We start from the raw sequence: 24,533 nt of genomic DNA, 5'->3' as shown, positions 1-24,533 counted from the left end.
TGTTTTAGCGCAGTTCTCCAGACCGACGTTAACAGCAGCCCCGTCTGTGCACACGGAGACCGACTCTGTCGTCCGGTGATCGAACCGCCTTCTGGAAAAGCTTCACAAGTACGTCAGTACGCAAATGCGCTTTGTGACACAAGTGACGGTACGCATTTCAGATTAGGCACATAACCTGCGTACCAGTTATGTGCACCCCTGTACTACAGCAAAAGTATTCTCAGTCGGGACTTCCTGCAACAACACCACGCCGTTATCAAAGATGTTCTATTGAGAAGACGATCACTACGTGACAAAAGTTTTCAAAACCGTGGCTACTGAAATCAATCTTACCAACTGCTGTCTGTGCAATTTACTCCGCGCGAGTTGGCAGACTTTATTTTGCTTACTTTAACATCATTTTTAATGGTGGGGCTAAGACATTTCTTACCTACCCCAGCCATACCCTGGCGCTGGCATATATGGGGCGGGCCATTCTGCACATGCGTTAAATGCGTTAAATATTTTAACGCAATTAATTCAAAAAATTAATTACCGCCGTTAACGCGATAATTTTGACAGCACTAGTTTCTACCCATGGATGCCATAAATATTATTATCGATATAGTTAGATTCCACCTTCATGATTATGAATCTGTGAGTGAATTGTTTTCTAACACGACCCTTTTATTTATATTAGGTCTTAAAGTTGTTTTATATAGATTAGGGCGTGGTCACTTTGATGGACACGTACATGCCTCACTGTCAGCTAACAGCAACTTGTCCACTCTGCTAGGCTACAACCACAGAGGCTACAACGTTAGTTAGTCATAGTACTGTACTTGACCCTTTAGCTTTTAGTTTATGATTCAGCCTTGGGTAAGACTTGTATAGTCTATGGCTATGACGCCCATAATGCTAAACGGGAGCAAATGTTAATAGGGGACCCAATTATCCCAGTGGTGGCCGCCGGAGCTAACGGAGCCGGCGTCCCGGAGCTAGCCCACTGCGGCTCCGTTAGGTCCGGGCGCTGGAGTCCGTCTTTTCTCAACGTGTGAATGACAACAAGCATTAAGAATAACAAAATATAGCTAATTCTCTTGCAGATTGTCTCATTTGATTATGAATGTAACGTTTATATAGGGGAACTACACTGTTAGCAGTAACTTGGTATGCATGTATTTCATGTTAGCTTAGCTTCTTAGCCTGAGCTAGCTCTGTTTACTTCCATTTCGGAGGCAGCAGGTCCCGCCTCGGCTCCGCCTCTTTGCCCTTATTTGGAGCAGGCGGGATTAGACTCTGACGTCACAGTCGAGCCGTTAGTGGCAGACTCCGCCTACTAAGGGCTTCACGGCAACTCTGCAGAATCCTATGGGTGACGTCATGGACACTACGTCCATTGTGTAAATGCAATCACAAGAAATAACAAGCTAACATTAGGCTATAAAGGAACTACATCACGGTCACATGGCTGCACATCAACATTGCTAAGCTAAAGGTGGCTAATGTTAGGCGTGATGACGTTTAGTCGTCTGATTTAGACAAATTAAACGTTAGCAACCACCGTTTAAAAAAAATATATATTTACTGACATATTTTAAGTCGTAGAACAAAACGTTAAAATCTGTTCAGCTTGTGACAGACCTTATTTCAGGCTTCTAACCACATAAGTGTTCAAGAAACCATTGACCTTTTGTAAATGTAAGTAAATGACCTGGGTACTTCCACACAATATGATTGCTAACATGGTGCCAGTTTTATAAAGTACTCAGCGGTGATTTTGCCATCTGATAAACAGTAGATGTTTTATTGAAACTGGACTTCCTGGATCATATTTCATCTCCTCGCTGCTACCTGGAGCAACACGCCAACGCAGCTCTCTGAATATCCTTTCTAATGCAGTGCTATTTTTAGTCTGAAGACCTGCTTGGAGAAGCAGGTTTGAGTTGATTTTCAATTTAAAACCTGCAGTGAAAGGAGGGGGGGGTAACGCGGCCCGGTCCCTGAATAATAAGTGCTAATGTGCCCTTGAGAAAGACAAAGGAAGGGACAGAGGGGACATGTGCCTGTATTCACAATGCTGAAACTGATAAGCACATTTACAAAACATAAACTAAAGAAAACCATCATGAAAAGGAAAGCTGTTGGTGGCGTCTCTCCCTGTATGGAGCGATGCTGAGTCCTGAGCCCGGACACTCCTCAGGATTCTAGCACTTCCCGTTCCCTTGTCTGGAAACCAACGGGTTTTTTTAATTGTGTTTTGGTTAAAGCCTGAAATAAGGTCTTTGGATTACACAAGCTGAAGAGACTTTTAGGTTTTGTTCATAAAGTAAATCAGCAAATACCCCATTTGTGAATATCCAAAGCTGCTATGTGTCATAAAAACCACGGTTGCTAACAAGTGACTAAATGAGGCAAAACATTAGCCGCCTATTAGCTTAACCGTGGCCCTACGCAAGTTACATGATGAGGCCCTCTGTGTCGTGAGCGTCGGGGGGGGGGGGGGGGGGGGGGCGAAACTGTGTGTTCAGATGAGGCTCCCTCCTCTAAATGAAGCACCCTCCGCGAGGTGAGGCCCCACGCAGTCTGCGTGACCGACGACCTGTAGGGAGGGGCGGTCCTGCATGGTTACGTGAAGTCATGTAGTTTGTTTGTGGCCAAACGTTAGCTTTTTACTTCTCGCGATTGCATTTACGTTGTCAAAAACACAAAGTGGTGTTAACATGTGGAGATTATCCTGCTAAAAGAAGTATCTTAAATGTGTGTTTGCGACACAGATTATTTTCAAAAACTATCCTAAATCCAATGGAAAAATCCCATTGAGTTTTGTTGAGGGAGCCCTTTATGATGCTAGTTTATGGGTCGGCCTACAAAAAGACATCATCACCGCTCCACTCTGAAACACTGTAACTTCACTGTCTTGAAATGTGTGGTGAAGTGTTCTTTTTTGTGTCTACCGGTAGATGTAACTGAATTTCCTCTTTATGTATACACACACAAGCCAGTGTTAGTTTGTGTGTTTGTGCCCGGTGTGTGGGTGGCAGGCATGGTGTTTGTGTGTAACCGCAGCGCTCTACTTCTCAGCAGCCCACCATTAAACCTCGGTGCCAGCCCTCTCTCAGCACACCGGGATTAACAGCACTTAAATGGGCCTGCTAGTGCACCGCCTCCTCCCCCCCTCCCACACCAAACAGCCATGCAAACAGCGCACATGGAGCCGCCCACCGCTCTGCGCTCGCACCCCACACTGCCTCTGTTGTTTTTTGTTCTCCGGCCGCCCTCAGCTATCTAAGCCTCCTCCAATAAATGGTGCTGAAGTGTACTCTGCGGGGGGCTAAGCCCAGAACATCCTCTATTTTACCAACCTAATGGAGGGAGGGAAAAATATAAGGTACAGCCTGAACCAGATGGGCTATGATCAAAATGAGCCCCTCCCTCCCTCTCTCATTCTTTGTTATTGTCTCTCCATCCTTTGCTCTGGTTATCGCATGCCCGTTGTGAAAAATGATAAACAGAAAAACTCAAATGGATGGAGAGATGGATGCCCACACAGAAATCAATAAATAATATGGATTCCCATTTGGGTCTGTTGGCCACGGTGCAGCAGGCAGAAAGAAAGTGTGTGCACACTGTACATCTGTTTGAATGCGACTACCGAGGAGGTTTGTCTGTACATGGCCGTGGAAAGGCCACCCTCACATAATACCAGGGGGTGTATTGTTCACAGCCATCTACTGGCCTCAATGAGACATTCCAGAAATGACTGGAGAGCAACACACAGAGAGAGAGAGAGAGCACAGAGAGCGAGAGAGAGCACAGAGAGAGAGCACACAGAGAGAGAGAGAGAGAGAGAGAGCACAGAGAGAGAGAGAGAGAGAGAGAGAGAGAGAGAGCACAGAGAGAGAGAGAGCACAGAGAGAGAGAGAGAGCACAGAGAGAGAGCACACAGAGAGAGAGAGAGAGCACAGAGAGAGAGAGAGCACAGAAAGAGAGCACACAGAGAGAGAGAGAGGGAGAGAGAGCCCAGAGAGAGAGAGAGAGAGCACACAGAGAGAGAGAGAGAGCACAGAGAGCGAGAGAGAGCACACAGAGAGAGAGAGAGCACAGAGAGAGAGAGAGAGCACACAGAGAGAGAGAGAGAGCACACAGAGAGAGAGAGCGCGCAGACGGAGAGAGAGAGAGAGCGCGCACACAGAGAGAGAGAGCGCAGACGGAGAGAGAGAGCACAGAGAGAGCACAGAGAGAGAGAGAGAGAGAGCGCACACACAGAGAGAGAGAGCGCAGACGGAGAGAGAGAGAGCACAGACGGAGAGAGAGAGAGAGAGAGTGCACAGAGAGAGAGAGAGAGAGAGAGAGAGAGAGCGCACACAGAGAGAGAGAGAGCACAGAGAGAGACAGAGAGAGAGAGAGAGAGTGCACAGAGAGAGAGAGAGAGAGAGCGCAGACGGAGAGAGAGAGAGCACAGAGAGAGACAGAGAGAGAGAGTGCACAGAGAGAGACAGAGAGAGAGAGAGCGCACAGAGAGAGAGAGAGAAAGAGAGAGAGAGTGCACAGAGAGAGAGAGAGAGCACAGAGAGAGAGAGAGAGAGAGAGTGCACAGAGAGAGAGAGAGAGAGAGAGAGAGAGTGCACAGAGAGAGAGAGAGAGAGAGAGCGCAGACGGAGAGAGAGAGAGCGCAGACGGAGAGAGAGAGAGTGCAGACGGAGCCGCCCCATAGAGTGCTTATGAGCTGGTATATTAAATCACTCAGAATAGACGAACGTAACGAGGGAGTAATGGATAACAGGATAACATAATCAGGATATGTAAAAGGAAACTGTATTCGCAAAAAATTGCATAAAAAAGACATAATCAGATTACTGCTATATTTCTAAAGTGTTGGGATCACAATACACACAATAGATTTTAAAATAAAGACATGTACCGGTAACCATCTACTGTATGTTTGAACTCAAACGGAGCATTTTGTTTTGCTAAGATTTTATTTTTGCCCTTTTGAACTTTACTTCCTGACTACTTTGTGAATATGCTGAATGAGAGAGCAGGTTCTCTAAAACACTTAGCAGAACACATTTCGTTGTGCTTGTACTTTGGCCATTCAATTGAACACCAAAGTGGAAAGCCTTTTTAAAAGCACTTTAAGAGTTTAGCTCATGCTGCTATGGTCTGCAGCGAACGCAAACGGAAGTGGGACGATCAAACAGGCTGTAAACAAGCCAACTGTATCATCATGATGAATGTCATAAACGAGTCATATTATGATCTCAATGATTTCGCAACATGGTGACTTATTTACTTATCAGCTGCAATTACTTAGCGTCATCTTGAAAGTAAGAGTCGTTTAACTCTGGAAAGCCTTATGTTTGTAGATAATCATTTCCTTTGATAAACGGAGAACACGCTGCTCGAACTGGTAGAGACTGTGTGCTAAAGGAAGATATTCCCTGCTCATTTATATTCATACCATATGGCATATCATATGGTAATATGTAACTGCCACCTGACATTGACGAGGAAATAAAGCAACACGCCATCATCGCCGTGGTGCTTCCTAAGTGCTTTATGTTAAAACAGATGGAATATTATAGAGGCATTGTTCCATTTCTTATTCTGGTCATATTGATGACTGCAGCATAAGGAGAGAGAGAAGCATTAACATTTACCAGGATGGGTTGTGAAAAAAAGTGGCATATGTTGTGTCAATATGGTGTTTCATTAACATGCAGCTTTGAAAGGTAACATGGTCGCAAGCAGAATGCATACAAAATGATTTGATGTATGTTCCCCTGAGAGGGTGTTCAGATTTAACTTCAAATAGAAAACCTGTAAGGTACCCGCCTGGTTTTCAGGAAGATGATTTCTGAATCACTGCCTACCTTTTTTATCCCTTCAGGCAGCGGGTAGATGGGAGGACAGTGAAGGACCAGCTTCACTTCCTCCTCCCCCCCCTGCTGCTCCGCCTCCGTAGATCTCTCCTCGTCTCCTGGAAACAAGAGAAGAGTAGAAATAGCTATACTGTATGACATCCATTTGGTGCTGCAACTAATCATTAGTTTCAATACTAATTCATCTTTCCAATTAAAGAGGATAGCAGCTTCAAGAAATACAACTTAAGTTTGTTATAATTGTCAAAATTAGGAACAAAAAACAAAGTATTTCAACAAGCCTCCTGGAACATTGTGTTCTACTCAGTGTTACCCAAGAACAAAAAGGTACTGTTTTCAGGATAAAAGTGGGGGGTACTTTTAAACTGGTGAATAGCACTTATCCTCTGAGGTTAATGTAAGGGCAAATCCCTTAGCGTGATGTCCACCATATTAAACCCATTTACGGTACACTCCATTCAATAGATGAATCAGTGAAGCTTATGGCATTAAGCCTTTAGACTACGGCATTTCACGGCTGAGGGTATTTTGACTGCAGCCATACATTAGCCTGTCCTCCACCGCAGGGGCAACATAAAGTTTAACAAGGACTCATTCAACCTTCCCAATTGTGGGTAATATGAGAAAAGAAAAGACGTGGTCTTTGTGTGTGTTCCAATTAGGTGTACCAGAGGCCACAGAGGAACAGGCCGTATTGTGTTCATGAGATCAGGAGAGAAGTGCAAGCCTGACGCTGCCTCTGTCTGTCAGTCAGTGTGTGAAAGCTCTCAGGGCATGTATCTATTAGTCCACCGCTAGTGAGGGGAAACTATCACGCCAACTAAACACTTGACCTCAGATTAAATATCTCTGGGTAACTCAGGGCCATGGGTCACTCCTATCAGATGGTTCCCTGCGCCCGGCTGCATGCCAGACATCAAATGCCCTTGCAGACCATCAGAGGGAAATAGAGTGAGAGGACACGCAGGACAATGCACGGCACAAACACACACGGATTTGGCCACAAGCACAATGAACACATCCAAATACAAACTATCTCATGCAAAGACAGGCAGGTTTCACTCGATACACACACGACAATGTCGAACATGTAAACAAGTAGCGTGTACACAGCCTCGGCCTCTCACACACACAGAAGAGCAAACCCAGTCCAATAGCAGGCTTCATGCTCATGCACGCTAATAGCCTGATTTCCCCCCTACTGTCTCTAGGCTCTGTATTTAGAAGCAGCAGAGGATCCTCAATCACTGGCTTACACAAGGCAGATACATTGACAGCATTAAGCAGGCCTATCCTTGTAATGGCCAACATACAAAGGGCTGATTTTGCATGACAACTGTCCCCCCGTGACATTTTGTCCGTTTTAGCCCTGATTGAACTATTAATCAGTCTAATGTGAGGGAGGCAAGCTGTTCATAAACTCATCTATTCTGCATGGACGCATGCCTAAGTCGTGAGAGGGAACATACACACGAACGTGTCGTGTAAACTCATGAGGGGGGTCAATTCGGAACGGGTAAGAAGACAAGTAAAAGTAAAAAGCATGTGGCTAAGCATGTGGCTAAGACATTTCCCCAACGCATCTTATCCTTTTTAAATATTCCAAAAGTCCAGCCTACCAGGAAAGACTTTATTATTCTTTTTTCATTCTATTTATTCTTTTTTTATTATGTGTTTCTTACTTTTCCTGAGTGTGTTATCTGTTGTGAACTTTTGTATTATTTATTCTCTTCCCTATTTTACCTCCTTGGACTCTGTGATATCATATCATGCACATAATCTGCATTTGTGCTAAAAGTTTTAAGCTAGCTGAAGTGAATTTCTTGCCATATTGTTAAATAACTCTAAACTGCATCCTATGTATGAAAAGTGCCATACAAATAATGCTTTACTATTATTATTTTCTATCATGAAAAAAGCAGATTGATTTGAAATAAACAAATTAATCTGACTATAAGATCATTGTTTATTTAATGAGCAGGACGTTTTATCATAGTGGCAGTTAGTACTTTTGCTCACGGGTACCTCGGCAGTACCAGTACCCAGACAGTGAACTGGCCTCCCTCTAGCCACCAGCCACACTCTACTGGTTCAGTTCTGGACTTCAACCGGCCTAGTTCCCTAACAAAGTCCCATAAGAGTGAGCTACTGCCTCCCACAGCCTCTTCCTGGCCAAAAAGCAGTGGTGGAAGAAGTATTCAGATCCTTTACTGGAGTAAAAGTACTAATACTAGCCTGTAAAAATACAAAATGGCTGCCAATTTATTCTTATTTTAACCCACTGATTGTTTTAGTTACTTAAGTATAATGTTGGATGGTTTAATCTATACCAAAGAATCATATTTTAAACGTTTTACCAAATAATTGTATGTCAAAATCCTCATTAACAAAGTAACCACTAAATAAATCTGTAAAGAAAAAATTGTGGACTAAAAATACAACATTTGCAGCAAAAATGAAAATACTTGAGTAAAGTAGAAGTACCTGTAAAGTGTCCTAAGTACAATACTTGAATGAATGTTCTTGGTTACTTTCCACCACTGCTAATTATTATCAATGACTGATATATTTCTAGGCAAGTCCCAAGATAGTGTCCAAAATGCAGTTTAGTTTAGATGCAAGCAAAGTAACGTTAGACATTATACACTCTACATTGCTGTACGTAATTATTTATAAAAGGAGAGGCCACCACTTTGTGAACAAATGAACAAAAGAGTCGATGAGCCTGTAAGATATGACTTAAAAACGGGTGTTAGGTTAGCTAAATAAGCTAACGTTAACCTGTAAACAAATCAGTGCTGTCTGTCCTCTAACGTTACCGCTGCAGTCTTGCAAGAGTGAAGCTTTTACATTTAAATACACTCGACTTGTAAACGGAAGACGTGTTCACTTACCCATAATCACCAGTCTCTTGTGAATTAAAGTCGAAAATTATCATAAAATGCTAAAAAGTTTGACTGATTTGTTCCTGTCAGCCATGCTCTGGCTGTTGCTATGGCTACGACGTAACGTTGGCACGTAACCACGCAGGAAACGTCCGTTGGTCACGTGCAAGTTAGCCAGAGTTAGTGCAGGAAGCTATATTGCCTATAAAAATAAAAGCATTATAAATATATATGTAATGAGCGTCATTGATAAACAACCTCATGCAATTAAAAAAACATGTGCTATTTAAAGATGCAGATTAATAATACAAAGGAACAAATAAGTGATTATGTATTATTAAAATCAACTTTATTGATCCCTTGGTTACTTGATTACTGAAATGGAGAATTAGTAGTTTTTTTACCAAGATCCTTTAATTAATTAAAAGCAGAAATACTCTGGTCTTAAAATACTCCCAAATAACAGTCCTATTGAAAATGTTAAGAAGTATTATCAGTAAAATGTCATTATCTTAGAAATCCTTTATAGTCCCGTAGCGGGGAAATGTACATTGTTACAGCAAAAGTGACACACCAGATAAAATACAAACAATCCTACAAAGTAAGCTAACATTACAAATAGATAAAAGCACATGTCAGTAGTAGAATACAATCAAACAGAAATAAGTACACATCCATGGCTAAAAATAAGTAGAAGCACTTTAAACAAATAGGTGTTGCACAAAACAGTGAGTATTGCACATTAGATTTACAAAGAAATGTGAATATTGCACATTGCAAATAGCAGGTTTTATGCACAAGATTGTAGCAGTCTGTACTGTGTTGGGGGTCTACCAGGGGCCGTGGGGGTTTTACAGCCTGACCTCTGCAGGAAGGAAGGACCTGCTCCGTGAAACACCGGCCTGAAGCAGCCTGTCGCTATAAGAGCTGCACAGCAGACAGGGTGTCCTGGGGGGGGGGACATGTTGTCCAGCAGGGAGGACAGCTTGTCCATCGTTCTCCTGTCCCCCACCTCCTTCACAGTGTCCAGAAGGCTCCCCAGGACAGAGATGGCCTTCTTTACCAGTCTGTATAGTCGATTCATTTTGACAACAAAGTCATACAAGGTCTGCAGTAGTGCCCCCTGCTCTCCAAAAGACCACAGTCTCTTAATCTGAGAGTCTGCTCTGCTCTGTCCCTTCCCGTACAGAGCATGCAGATATCAGTCCAGTTTAGAGTTGAACACCCAGGCAAAATGTAAGTGCTCACTCACTATGCAGAATGGCTCTTTTTTTATATTGATAGAAAAATATTATTCTGTTTTTACCACTAACAGATTCATTTAAAAGTTGTACGGTATTTCCTCAACGTGGAACTTTTAAAAATACTAACGATGTTTATTTGAAATAACATTACTGCATCCAATCATGTGTTTGTATACAGTAGGTAACAATGAGTGTTAAAGTGGAATAATAAGTACAATATTTGCCTCAAAAAGTTATAGTATGAAAACACTCAAGTAAAGAATGTCAAAATAGTAATACATGAGATAATATACTTAGTGACTATCCACCACTGCTATTTCTTAAGTACAAGATCTGGGTATTTGACCACCTGTGCGTATTTGAATTGAATATAGCTCCTAGTCTGAAATGCCTGGTATTCCCTAACAAGGCCACCTTAACCCCTGGAACGCCTTCTTATTTTAACCTCTCGAGCAAGTTGACCCTTTACCACAACCCATTTAACCACCGTCAGTCTCAGGGGAGGAAACAGGAAGGGCCCTGACTGACTTCATGATTGACACGAACAGGCTAGTGGCATTCCTGTGGCAGCAACAGAGTTAAAGATGAGATTAAATGAGTCGCTAAGATACAGGAAGATGAACCTGATGACACTCTAATGTATTGTAGCGATTAAACTCCCAATAAAATCAAGCTGCTAAGAGGCCAAACGTGGCTTATCTCTGTGATGCGTTACAAAATAAAAGACCATGCAACCTTTCATGATGTTTAGTAAAGGATTCAAACAAAACAAATACTAAAGGAAGACCATACGGTGAACAGAACATATCTGAACCTAGCTCAACCTCTTTGTCTTTCCACAACCCACAACAGGTGCACTAAATACATAGACCGCACCTCCATTGGACTCCTTTGTTTACTTCGTCAACAAAGTGACATCATTATACCACTCACGCTTCTATTGGCTAGTGCTCCATTATATTGAACGTGATAGGCTAGGGGGTGGGACATCTTTAAGCGGTTGACCAATCACAACAGAGCTGGCCAGCTAACCAATCAGAGCAGACTGGGCTCTGGTTTCAGACAGAGGGTGAAAAGAGGTGCTACAGCACAGGCAGTTTGAGAAAAATAAAGAGCCTTTTGAACATTAAAGCATGGAGACATGTCACAGCAGAGGCTGTGACATATAAATATGAACCAAACATTTGCATAATTAGGGTGCCTTTAGAGTCGATTTAGATGAAATCTCCCTGCTTGCATAGGTCGCACCCCATGCTCTGTTTGGGTTGTGTGCGTTTAATTCATTGCCTCAGAAGTAATTTGAAATAACGGCCAGACATTCCCGCAGGGGCTTTTACAGGACCAATCTTTTCATGGTTATATTAGTTTACAAATGTCTTCAGACAGAATTTTTTTAATGTGATATTTCACAACGGCTGACCAAAACAAATTTAGAGTTATTGTGGATTAATGTCCCCCACCGTAATACAGGAGGAGATCGTGCAGACCCAGTCGCTCTGATGCAAATTGCACCCGCCCACTCCAGTCTAGTCTACCTTCCTCTCGTGCTTGTTTATCTGCCTCCACTGCAGAAAGAAAATGATTAACGTGACAAGGGGGGTGGGATCTTGTACTCAGGCAGAGACCATAATCAAACCGTGCACACTATTGTGCCAAAGAGGGGAGAGGTAAAACAAACCATCTCTCTGAGTCTGTGCCTATGTTTAATGAACAATTAATAGCTCCAAATGGTTTATCAGAGCTCCCTTTGGGGTATATGAAATAACAAATGTTTTGAAAAAGTCTAAATACATATTCAACAATAACTCTTTGTTCGTCTTGGTTATCATAATTGTAATGGGTCTCATACATATTTCACTTCAGCTATAGTCTGGTTATTAAACCCAGTCAGGACACCAAAAAAAAGTATCAGTCATAATTGTTTGTGCAACCACTAGACGGTATTTTAGGCAGTCTCCGTGGCAAAGGCAAATTAACCTAATTTGGGAAGGTGCAGTGTTTTAGGGGCATTGAGCCTGCAGGGACCGGGAGCTTGGCCTCTCTTGAGTCTGTTTCCGGCACGCTATGTTGTGTGTATAATGAAGCATGCTGAGTGTGTGCTTGCGTGAGAGGGAGGGTAAGGAGAAGGGGGGAGGGGCGCCAGGCGAAAGTGTGTGCGTGTGTTTGTGAATGTCCAAATTTTAAGAGGGGGAAGAGGAGGAGGGCTGCATATGACCCACTATTCTTTTTTTGGCATGAAATGACTAATATTGTCACGCTTGACATATTTGGGCTAGGCTGTGCGGGACAAATCCGATGGCCAACCATGCAGGTTTAACTCACCACAATCCTGCAGGACCAGCACTCTGCAGAAATGTCTGACAATGACAGAGGAGCTTTATGAAACTGCACTCAGGACACACACACACTTTGAAGTTCTTTATTCTGTAGTAGAATGTTACTTTTTTTACATAAGCTATTCTACATTCACTCACCCAGTTGTCCCAAATAGCCCACCCTTTGTTTTCACTGTGCTCTTCCTATGTTAGCTTAATTTCTTGGTATTTCTTTGAGTTCTCTTGTGCACGAAACGTCCACCTGTTATGTTGTGTGTCACTGGGACTCCTTTGTCAGCAAAAATATTAAAAAACTTTGCATAACACTGATTTGATATAACGTAACAATGGCCGACACGGGCAAACGCACTACAACGGCCCAAAAAAAAGAAGTGGCAAAACACATGAAATGAAGAAACCACTTCACCGACTTTACAACACGTGCGTGGCGTTTACTAAAAGCACTGCTAGAAACAAAACGCTGAAGGAATCATGTGATCACATAACTCATTTACCCGTATCAAGGGTAGAGCTCCTCAGAGCAACACAGAAACTATAACTAACAACAAGAAAAACAAAACTTAAAATCCTAATTATTGCACACCACACAAAGAATAGGAGCCAATGACTGAAAAGTCTCAAAACACGTTCCCATAAAATCAATAATGTTAGTTTGAGTTCACATGAGTTAAGATGATCGGATAAGTATTGTTACAAATGGAAAAATAACTCGCTTTTTCGATGGGACCCTGTAGAGGGCAGTGTGTTAAGGAAATGTTTGCTAAATTGAATGAATGTAGCAACTCTGTAAGTAAGAAACTGTCTGTCTGTCTGTCTGTCTGTCTGTCTGTCTGTCTGTCTGTCTGTCGTCCACTGGTTTCCTTTCCTACTTCTCTCTGCATGTTTCTCTGTCTCTCTCAGTCTTTTTGCTTATCTGCAGGACTATTAGGTGGTGTGTGTGTGTGTGTGTGTGTGTGTGTGTGTGTGTGTGTGTGTGTGTGTGTGTGTGTGTGTGTGTGTGTGTGTGTGTGTGTGTGTGTGTGTGCTGAATGGATTTGCATGAGAGCCAGTGGGGTGACCCTGCACTCTCACGCCAAGGCTTCTGTGGAACAAATAGGACTAGTCGGATGTCGTGACAGCGCTCGCATCAGTTTAAATAAGAGTGCTGTGGTGCAGCCGTGTGTGTACGTCTGTGCGTGAGTGTGTGTGAGTGAGTGTGTGTTTAAGCAAGCAGCCAGGCACGCATTTAGTCAGAAAAGCTTTACGGGGCTTTGTGTGTGTGTGAGTGTTTGTGTGTGCAGTGCTGTGTGTTTCATCTATTGAGCATGCAATATCTTGTGAGGTTTTAGGTTTTTTTCTTGAAGAGGAAGACAGAAATATTAACAGTTTAATGAGCTCAGAGGGGTTCACACACACACACACACACACACACACACACACACACACACACACACACACACACACACACACACACACACACACACACACACACACACACACACACACACACACACACACACACACACACACACACACACACACACACACACACACACACACACACACACACACACACACACACACACACACACACACACACACACACACACACACACACACACACACCAAATGCTCCAAAACGTTCCTCTGAAGAGAAACAGTTTGTCCTGTTTGTCCTGTAAGCCCGACCAGCCTTCTGAATAAATAAATGTTGTCACAGGGTTAAATAGAGTTCACGTCAACATACATCATTGAAACATTAATGAATAACTCTTCATTATGTTGCCTGAGTTTTTAAAGATGAGTTATTTTGGAAGACAATTAATTGTTAGATCACATTATGTTCATTATTTGTAGATGTTTACCTAAAGAAGGGTTTATTTTATGTTTTGTCGTCTGCATGCTCCAATTCTGTCATATTAATGATATCACTTTTCATTTCCTTGTTCAATCATGTCACATAGCTACTGTATATTTCATCTGTGAGAAGAAAACTATACCATGCTCACTGCTGTCAGTTAAAAATATATTTTACAAACTTTCATGTAAAGACAATAACATCAAAAAGGCGACATGTTTTTGTTTTCTGGAGGAGACTTATTTTCTACTTACAATGAGCTTCTATTAGCTTGCACTCCAACACATTGTACGTGATAGGCTAAGGGACAGGACATCTTTAAGCGGTTGACCAATCACAACAGAGCCAGCTAACCAATCAGAGCAGACGAGGCTCTGGTTTCAGACAGAGGGTGAAAAGAGGTGCTGCAGCACAGGCAGTATGATAAAAATAAAGAGCTTTTTGAACATTAAAGCATGGAGACATGTGACAGTATAAAGAAACAAAATACAAATATGACCCTGACAATGAGCAGAATATGGGGTTAATGTGTGCTATAGCTGTTGTTTTCTTTGCCTAGCAACTGTTTGAAAACATTTTAGCTTCGTGTATAATTTGTACTTGTGGTAATGAAACTACATGTTTTAGTTTTAGAGTTATTGCACTATGAAACATGTTTGTTTTTGTAGCAAAACCAAAGATAAACAGTTGGTCAAATGTCCTTTTTTATGCAGAGAGAGATGGAAATTGCCGGCTCAGCTGTAAATGTAGTTTTTCTTTTTTATTATGATGAACATTTTTCACTATGATGCAAATCACTCGAAGATAATGTGACAGTGAAATTAGTGATTCACAGTAGGAAACAGTGAGAAAGAAAGCCAAAGGAAATATACAATAAATACAACATACAGTATTTAACAGTTATTATAAGTTTTACTGACTATTGACAAAAGGAATTAATGAGAGAAGGCAACATTACAAGTTCAACGGGGCAAGAAAGTGATGCAGTTAAACTATTTATATCAAGCCAACAATTGAGCAAGATTACACAAAGATGGATGTTAACAGCTGGACAATAATTCCCAGTCTGCTCTGATTGGTTAGCTGTTGTGATCCAAAACCTATATAACACACTACAGGAAACGGAAACCCCCCCAAAAAACAACATAATAGTGCCTCTTTAAAGTGGACCTATCATGCTATATTTGAATAATATATTGTAGTGCCATACCTATATAAAACATGTCTGTGTAGTTTTATTTTCAAAATACCAAACAGATCATGCATTTTAGCCATGCCTCATTTCGCTCTATTTGCTCTTTTCCAGCCCTGTTTTTACAAGGGCTGATTCTGTGGCAAATGAGCTGCAGCTGACCACGGCCCCTGCAAAGTAGGGGGGCGAGGCACGAGCGTCATGTTACCATGCTGTTACCATGCTGTTACCATGCTGTTACCATGCCACGGCAACTCCCCATTCCCCTGATAGGTGGAGAGTTGCCCATATAGGCGTAGCTCCTTGTTTCTGACGTCAGAGATATTTCAAATCTGTGTCAGTCTGTATCAGATCCGTTGCAGCCCCGTTTTTAGAGATTTGGGTATGGAGGAAAAGAGAGAGGGTTGTGTTTTCTGACACTTGATGAGTTCCCTGACCGGGGACACATATTCATGTATAAAAGACGTACAAAAGTGCATTTTGCATGATAGGTCCCCTTAAAAGTGATTTCTGTACAAACTGTGAACTCCACTGAGACAAATGTAACATTTGTGATATTGACAGAAAGTAATTGTTACTTTTAAATTATGATACTCAGATTAATCAACTGATTATATTTGTTCACAGGTTACATATTTAAAGTAACCCTGCACACACATAAACACACACACACACACACACACACACACACACACACACACACACACACACACACACACACACACACACACACACACACACACACACACACACACACACACACACACACACACACACACACACACACACACACACACACACACACACACACACACACACACACACACACACACACACACCCACACACACACACACACACACACACACACACACACACACACACACACACACACACACACACACACACACACACACACACACACACACACACACACACACACACACACACAGCTATCCATCCTGAGGCAATCACGACTTTGTTCTGAGAAAAAGGGAGGAAATAGAGGGAAAGAGACAGAGTCGATGAATGTGTGTGACTGAGTGAGACATAATTACTGAGTGAGACATAATTACCGCAGATTAGTGAAGCCACACTGAGAACCTGAGTTGGAGCCGTCTGAACCGATAGACAGTGACCTCTGGCACACACTCTCTCACACAACGCCAGGCTGGGGAGTAATGGATTACATGAAACAGGATAACATATGAGGATAGAAGAAAAGGTATTCCCTTACTATTACATTTCATAAAAGCTGTACTGTTCTGTAGGCTAATACTTTATGTATTAAAGGGCCCATGTCATGGCCATTTCCACTGATCATAATTCCATTGTTGAGGTCTACTAAAATAGATTTCTATTGTTTTCCAAACTCACATTGGTTTCTCATACAGCATCTCTGTAACGTATGTGTAGTCACTCTCTGTCCTAAATGGCTTGTTGGAGCTCCTGCCCCCCCTCCCTGTGAGCCCAGTGTGCTCTGATTGGTCGTGACGTTGAGAGGCTCGTTGCTGCGATCTGCTGCGAGGAGCGGACAGGCTTCCGGGTCGGTGATACAGCGAGAACAAGTGAAACTCATCCTGAGCACACACAAACACTCACAGCCGAAGTAAAAACAATAAGTGTGGCTTGATATTGAGTAAGAAAAAGGTTTATAACGCTGTGAGAATGGGTCTGCGGAGAGCATTTCTCCGCGATCCCAACTTAGCAGCCCGAAAAACGTTTACCCATTTAAACAGTCGTGGTAGATACCTTGTTTGTTTTAAACATCAAAAATACACAAACAACAATGAATACTTACAGGTTGTGTACCCGAATCTTCCGCTGGTCCAAACAAAGTAGGAACAGCATCGTTCTTCATTGCCCTACGCTGTACATATGTTTAGTGAAATTCTGACAGAGGGTGTGGCCTCTGGGTATTCTCACTTCACAGTACCCAGGAAGTAAACAATGGAAAATGAGAAATCTCCAACGAGGCGTTTTGGGGCAGCAGAGACTGTGTTCGAGTACAAGGGGATGGGTAATAACCGGAAAAGCATGATATGGGACCTTTAAACTAAAACAGAGCATTTTCTGTCTGCTCAGATTTGATTTCTGCTTTTTTAAACTGTAGTGTGTGCTCATGTGTTTCCTTGTTGGTGTATAGGCTACAGCCTGAATATGCTTCATGAAAGGCATGTTTTCCTTTAAATAAAATAATACACACACACACACACACACACACACACACACACACACACACACACACACACACACACACACACACACACACACACACACACACACACACACACACACACACACACACACACACACACACACACACACCACACACACACACACACACACACACACACACACACACACACACACACACACACACACACACACACACACACACACACACACACACACACACACACACACACACACACACACACACACACACACACACACACACACACAAACAGATCCTCACGGAGAAGAGTTCAGTGGGAACAATTGGACACGTTTATCCCCTGCTCATAATTTTCAATCTGAGCTGTGCTTTTTTTAGTCTGTCAGCAGGATCAGCAGTTCATGAATCCCTGAGGTATCGCAAACATGAATAACATCAGTGAAGCAATAAAGACACATTAGGCCACTGTGATGAATCATCACACATGATCTGTCATCCGCAGACACACATGGGGCAAGGCTTCTTCTCTGCTGTGAGCTGTGGTTTCTGAGACATCAAGGGTAAATGTGGAATGACAGTTGCTTTGCTGATGCAACCTCAAATAAGCCAATTGAAGTTGAGATATGACATCAAGGAGTTGTTATATTTGAACATCTGCAGCATGGTTCACCAAAAAAACTGTCTACACACTGATCGCACAGTTTTTCAATCTTTATCATTTGTTTGGGCTTTACTGTATTCAGACCAATTTATGTCATTGTATCCCAATATCCTTTAATACAGATGCCAGATTTAAAGGGTTCAGATCATCGTGTAAGAATAGAGAATTGAATGTCGTCAGCATAGCAGTCGAAACAGATGCTTTATGAAGTATATGGATGAAAATATGAGAGCCCTTGGGGCCCACAACTAGAAATATACAATACTATACGGTACGACACGATAAGGTACGATACGGTACAATATGACACAGCACAAACAACCCAATATGACAGGAAATTAAACAATCAATACGATACAATACCAAATAACACGATATGACACGATACATCCCAAAATTGGGAAATAATTGTGTTATTAATGTGGTGACATTTCCAGTGTAGAAGATGGTCTATCCTCCAACACTGTAATACTGAAACAAAGTCTCAATCTGTTAGGTAAGAACCAAACCAGTAGCCGCTTTCACACCAAGTACTTTGCCGTACTTAGTGCCCAGCACTTAGTACCCCCATGGAACAACTAAGTACAGATCGCGTTCACACCGGAATAAGTTCCCTGAGGGAAGAAGTGGTACGTTTAAAAATAATTCAAAGTGCCTTACAAAGAACATTAAAAGCATTAGGACATGGTGTAACAGAAACACATTAGGCGCTTTCACGTACTTTTCCCAGGAATAGTTCCTGGACATTTTATTTCCCCGGAACTATCTAGTAAATCGCGTTCACAACGGAATAAATCCCTGAGGGAGGATTACGGTACGTCCACACAGCAGCTTTTGACAAATCTTCCACCGCTTCCAACGCTTCTCTGTCCATTAACTTTGAATGGGGATGACGTCACTTTGCCTCGCTTTTCGCCGAACAGCATTGTGGGGGAGCGAAGCGAAGATTTCCAGGATTTTCAGGATTCAAAAGTTGAGCAATGTTCAACTTTTGAATCTGAGCTGGAAGCGTCAGCCAATCAAACACGTTTATGCAAATCTGCCAGTAGAAGCGCTAGCCAATCAAACCGCGTGTATGCTGGGAGAGCCAGACCGCAGTTCATTTCCTCATATTCCAAACGAGAAATTACGGTAGCAAATCACCCGGTTCTTTAAGACCAGACTATTTACCGGGATACAAACCGGAGGAACCAGGCATGGAGGGAGGTGGCAGAGACAGTGGGTGAAACTGGTAGGTTTTCGCCTGTTTGGGGAGTTTATATATATATATTGCTCGCATAAAATCCCCGGGGTTTTTTGCTTTGTATGTCGGGAGCGGGAGATTCATGTGATTGGTTGTTGGTCGCATTGCTCGCAAAAAAGTTGTCAGACACGCCCAGCTCCAAGATTTTCAAGATTTTTGAAAAGCTGCTGTGTGGACGTACCGTTACGCAAATGAAGCCGCTTACGTCACTTCTTCTTCTTCTGCTTTGGGTTTACTGGCAGGCCGCAAACCACTTCACTGCGTATACTGACACCCGAAGTCCCCGGCCGGAAGTCCCCGGAGTTGGGGACTGGCTTCAGTAGAAGCTGCTGGGACTCCCAGCTTTCAGAGTAAATCGCCAGAATGCCGACACCTCTTCATCACTCCACCGCTCCCATGTTTTTTTTTGTGTTGCCATAAGTTATTCTCTCTCCGTTGGTGCGCGGGGCTAATGCTAATGCTAATAATGCTAATGCCAGCAAATACAATGACGGCTTCAAAAAACGTTTCAGAGTTTTACGGGCGTGGTTTGCAATTCGCCCAGCCAATAGAAATTGGTACTTTTTTCTCCCCAGGATAGTCCCACCTCAGGCAGGCACTAAAAATGGGGGTAAAAGTTCTCGGAACTACTGTAAGCAATCTTTTTGGTGTGAACGCAAAATTCCAGGCACTATCGGAACTAAACGGGAAAAGTACGGGGGAAAGTACGGGTAAAAGTACTCCGGTGTGAACATGCCTTGTGTACCAGCGAGCCCTTTACATAACTGCTCCTATCTACTCTCAGAGGTAAAAACAGCCACCAGTACAACATGAAGAAAAACACGCTTTTGTTTCTTTCTAAGATAAGGGATAAGCAGCTGTAAAAGATACACTGGGGATAAGCAAATGAGATATTTGGGAGCGCAATGAAACGGTATATCCTGTGAGCACTCGTGTTGCAGCTTTACTAGACAGTTCTGGGAAGTTGACGTGTTTGTTTGACAGAACAAAGGACTTCCAGCCTTCTGTTTTCACTCACTTCTTCTTCTCCTCCTCCTGCGAAAGACAAACAACAAAGAATGCTGATTTGTTCTTTTCTTTTTCTTCAGAATGCCTTTTTAATTTCCTCCTCATTACCGTGTGTGTGTGTGTGTGTGTGTGTGTGTGTGTGTGTGTGTGTGTGTGTGTGTGTGTGTGTGTGTGTGTGTGTGTGTGTGTGTGTGTTTCTGGGCAGCTCTCCAGTCTGTCATCTCAATCTGATCTCTATCACCCACGGCTGTCTGGCTGGGGTTATCTACGTGGAGGACCACCCCTGCTGAAGGGAAGAGGAGTGAAACACAGGAGCACCACTTGTCCGATACCAACATAACTACATCCTCTTTCTCACGTCCTTCTTTACTTCTCCTCTTTCACTCTTGGATCACTCACACCTGCCAAATTCTCTTCCTGTATTTATATTCTCACTAGTGCTTTCAATTAGTTGAACTATTGGGTGAGATAAAATCCTCACCTTGACTCCTTTTCTATTCATACCCTTTTTTCTTCCTGACATCTAAATGGTTTCGCTCCATTCAATATATGAGAAAAATAAAGACCTTTTTGAACATTTAAGAATGGAAACATGTCACAGTTGAGGCACCAAATACTAATAAGAAACAGAATATTGGCTAAATAATGTCCTCTTTAATGTTTTTGTTTGTTGCTCAGAAAATTGGTTAGCAGATTCACGACTGCTTTGACTCCATGTCGTATTGCCTAGTGTCAATACAAAAAACAAAACAATTATATCTGGATAGCCAGTGGCGGCTGGTGGAAAATATTTTTGGTGGGGCTGTTGATATAGTGAGTAAAACATTTTTTTTGGGGAGAAATTACCCCTTAAATTAGGACTTCTGGTGATGTAATGGCGCGTTTTCAGTGCAGCGCGGAGCTCGCTTTAAGCGTGCCGAGCCGTGCGGCGCCCGTTTTTGGTTGCGTTTCCACTTGGCCTAGTACCGGCTAGCGGGTCCTAATTCACAGTTTTTCTGGCCCCATAAAATCGTGGTTCTAGGGCCAGGAACAACCAGGCTGAGTCGGGCTGAGTATGCTAAACTAGAGAGAGAACCGCTGGCAAGGGGGCTACAACTACAACAAGATGAACATATTTGACCGTGATTTAATTGTAATGCACGTTTCAAAATGATGCCGAAGTAACAACATACTGATGCCGGTTAGTAAAAACCATGAATTAACGCTTTGACAAGTCTGCAGATAGACGGCAGGCGAAAAACCCTTTTAAAATGTGTGTTTTCTAAATGGAGCTTGGCTAAGCTAACGTTATGCTCCGACCGTCCACACTCACAACAACGGCCTACAGACCTGTTTGCATCCAGCTAGCCATGCCTTTCTGGTGTACCAGCTACGTGAGAAGCCTCGTTGAGACGTTTTGTCTTTTTCACGAGCTTGCAGCGATATATAGAAATCGGGTTGGTCCGGTCCAAGGTCTTTAAGCAGTTTATCTCCCAAACTTCTCCTTTCGAAAGGATTGGAGTGTAGCTCTTGCACGGAATTGTGTGCGGACCGAGGTCCGGCGACTCCACCTGCACACGAAGCCATTCGCATCCAACTACTGCGTCACCATGGTCACTCACGAGTCTAAAAAACAACTCACGTCAACGCACGTAAGCAACGTGGGCGCAAACGTGGGCGCAAACGTGGGCGCAAACGTGAGCGCCCTCGTGACCAAAATATTTGACGGCGCTGATTGGCTGAAATTATGTTTCGGCGGCACAGTTTACTATTGAGACTTTTGCAACGTGCCGGTTGCTGCTGTTTGGCTCGGGGGCTCCTTGCACGGCGCCCGGTAATGATAAACTAATGTCACGGGCAAGGCCAGGCAGGAAACATGTGACTTATCAGTAACTTTAGACATCGTAAACGAGATTTTATTGTAGATTATACATTTTACTGATACCAATTGTATGATATTTATCTTGTTCATTAAAAATAAAAATATAAAATATATATATTTAAAAAAATTAAAAAAATTGTATGTGGGAAGAGGTGGGGCGGCGCCCCTAGCGCCCCTATGGGCCGGCCGCCACTGCGGATAGCCGATGGAATAAGTGCAACTGCAAAAACCAAAACATGACGGACGCAGGCGGCCCACCCTTTGTGTCAGCGTTGATGGTTCCTTCCTCACTTCCTCGCTGCGAGATAAGGAGTTGGTCCGACCCTTTGGAGAGGTGTGTGTCTTGATCAAGATGTCTCTCTGCAGAAACACAAGCAGAATGAACTAATTAGACTTGGCCAGTGGCCAGTGGGGAGTTTATTAGGATTGGGATCTTGGACGGCATACATGGAATTGGCTGCCTTCTTGTATACAAAGTTATCGGTTTTAATTTCATATTGTTTTGTCTGTTGTTGACTCTGGTGGGGCTGCCAACATTCAGGCGTAGCATTTCCTTTGTTCAGGCAGTAACAGAGAAGAGGGGGGAGGAAGAAGACAAATGGCTTTCCTTATGAGCAAATGGGCTCATTTCATCCTTCAGTTTCTCCGTATTTGCCTTTTACCAGCCTAATCCATTCTTAGTAGTTCAATCTAACAAATGAATCCTTAATTCATCACAGGCTGTGATCCAACATCAGATTAAGGTCCTTTGATCATTACATTTTCCGGCAAAAGCTGAACTTGACAGTGTCAGTCTGATCTTTTGCCTGGTTGAACAAGGTGTTTGCATTTGAGCGGTTCCAGATCCGTTTTCCCCTCCGGTAATGCTGGCTGCATATCATACTTATTAAACATATACCGCTATAGACACACATAAGAAAAAGAGCCGACATGCGCACACAACACAGATGTGCGCACGCCGCACTAACTTTCACACCAGTGGAGTAAAGTACATTCACTAAAGTACTTTACTTAGTTTGAGGTATTTGTAATTGACTTGAGCACTTTCATTTAATGCTTTATACTTTTACTCCACTACTTTACTCTGACAACAAGTTACTAGTCACGGGTTGCTTTGCAGGTTAATACAAGTGATAACAATATAAATCAATAAATAGATTATTATGTGCTGTTATGAATTAATATACCCAGCATTAGTTGATTTACACATTAATGAATCACTAATTATAAGCCATTCATATAATGTATTATTTTGAAAATGGCCTTTCTGCAATAAGGAGTACTTTAAAGAGGCCCTAGTCTGCTAATTTTCAGGTTCATATTTGTATTTTGTGTCTCTACTGGGACATGTCCATCCATCCATCCATCCATCCATCTTCTCCCGCTTATCCGTGGTCGGGTCGCGGGGGTAGCAGTTCCAGCAGAGAGCCCCAAACTTTCTTTTCCCTGGCGACATCAACCAGCTCTGACTGGGGGATCCCAAGGCGCTCCCAGGCCAGCGAAGAGATATAATCCCTCCACCTGGTCCTAGGTCTACCCCTTGGTCTCTTCCCAGCTGGACGTGCCTGGAACACCTCCCTAGGGAGGCGCCCAGGTGGCATCCTAACTAGGTGCCCGAACCACCTCAACTGGCTTCTTTCGACGCGAAGGAGGAGCGGCTCAACTCCGAGTCCCTCCCTGATGACCGAACTTCTCACCTTATTTCTAAGGGAGACACCAGCCACCCGGCGGAGGAAACCCATCTCGGCCGCTTGTATCCGCGATCTCGTTCTTTCGGTCATGACCCATCCTTCATGACCATAGGTGAGGGTAGGAACGAAAATGGCCCGGTAGACAGAGAGCTTTGCCTTCCGGCTCAGCTCCCTTTTCGTCACAACGGTGCGGTAAAGCGACTGCAATACCGCTCCCGCTGCTCCGATTCTCCGGCCCATCTCACGCTCCATTGATCCCTCACTCGAGAACAAGACCCCGAGATACTTGAACTCCTTCACTTGGGGTAAGGACTCATTCCCTACTTGGAGTGGACAGTCCATCGGTTTCCTGCTGAGAACCATGGCCTCAGATTTGGAGGTGCTGATCCTCATCCCAGCCGCTTCACACTCGGTTGCGAACCGATCCAGTGAGTGCTGAAGGTCGCAGACCGATGAAGCCATCAGAACCACATCATCTGCAAAAAGCAGTGGTGCAATCCTTAGTCCACCGAACTGCAGACCCCCCCCCCCACG

The 24,533-nt window shown here is 43.2% G+C and overlaps 1 protein-coding gene across 1 annotated transcript in view; it reads right to left on the bottom strand.

The window, feature by feature from the left end:
* lekr1 (Leucine-, glutamate- and lysine-rich protein 1) overlaps positions 1–8,855 on the bottom strand; it is a 97,944-nt gene extending 89,089 nt beyond the window's left edge. Inside the window, exons 1-2 of the mRNA XM_034096958.2 lie at positions 8,759–8,855; positions 5,856–5,962 (exon numbers count right to left, since the gene is read on the bottom strand). Coding sequence (XP_033952849.1) covers positions 5,856–5,962; positions 8,759–8,762 — 111 coding nt within the window. The 5' untranslated portion in view covers positions 8,763–8,855. The remainder of the gene's footprint in view (positions 1–5,855; positions 5,963–8,758) is intronic.
* Positions 8,856–24,533: the final 15,678 nt, after the last annotated feature.

Source organism: Pseudochaenichthys georgianus, chromosome 13 (assembly GCF_902827115.2).
Source record: "Pseudochaenichthys georgianus chromosome 13, fPseGeo1.2, whole genome shotgun sequence".
NCBI lineage: Eukaryota > Metazoa > Chordata > Actinopteri > Perciformes > Channichthyidae > Pseudochaenichthys > Pseudochaenichthys georgianus.
Note: the sequence above shows the minus strand (reverse complement) of the source record. Positions and strands in the feature narration are given on the sequence as shown.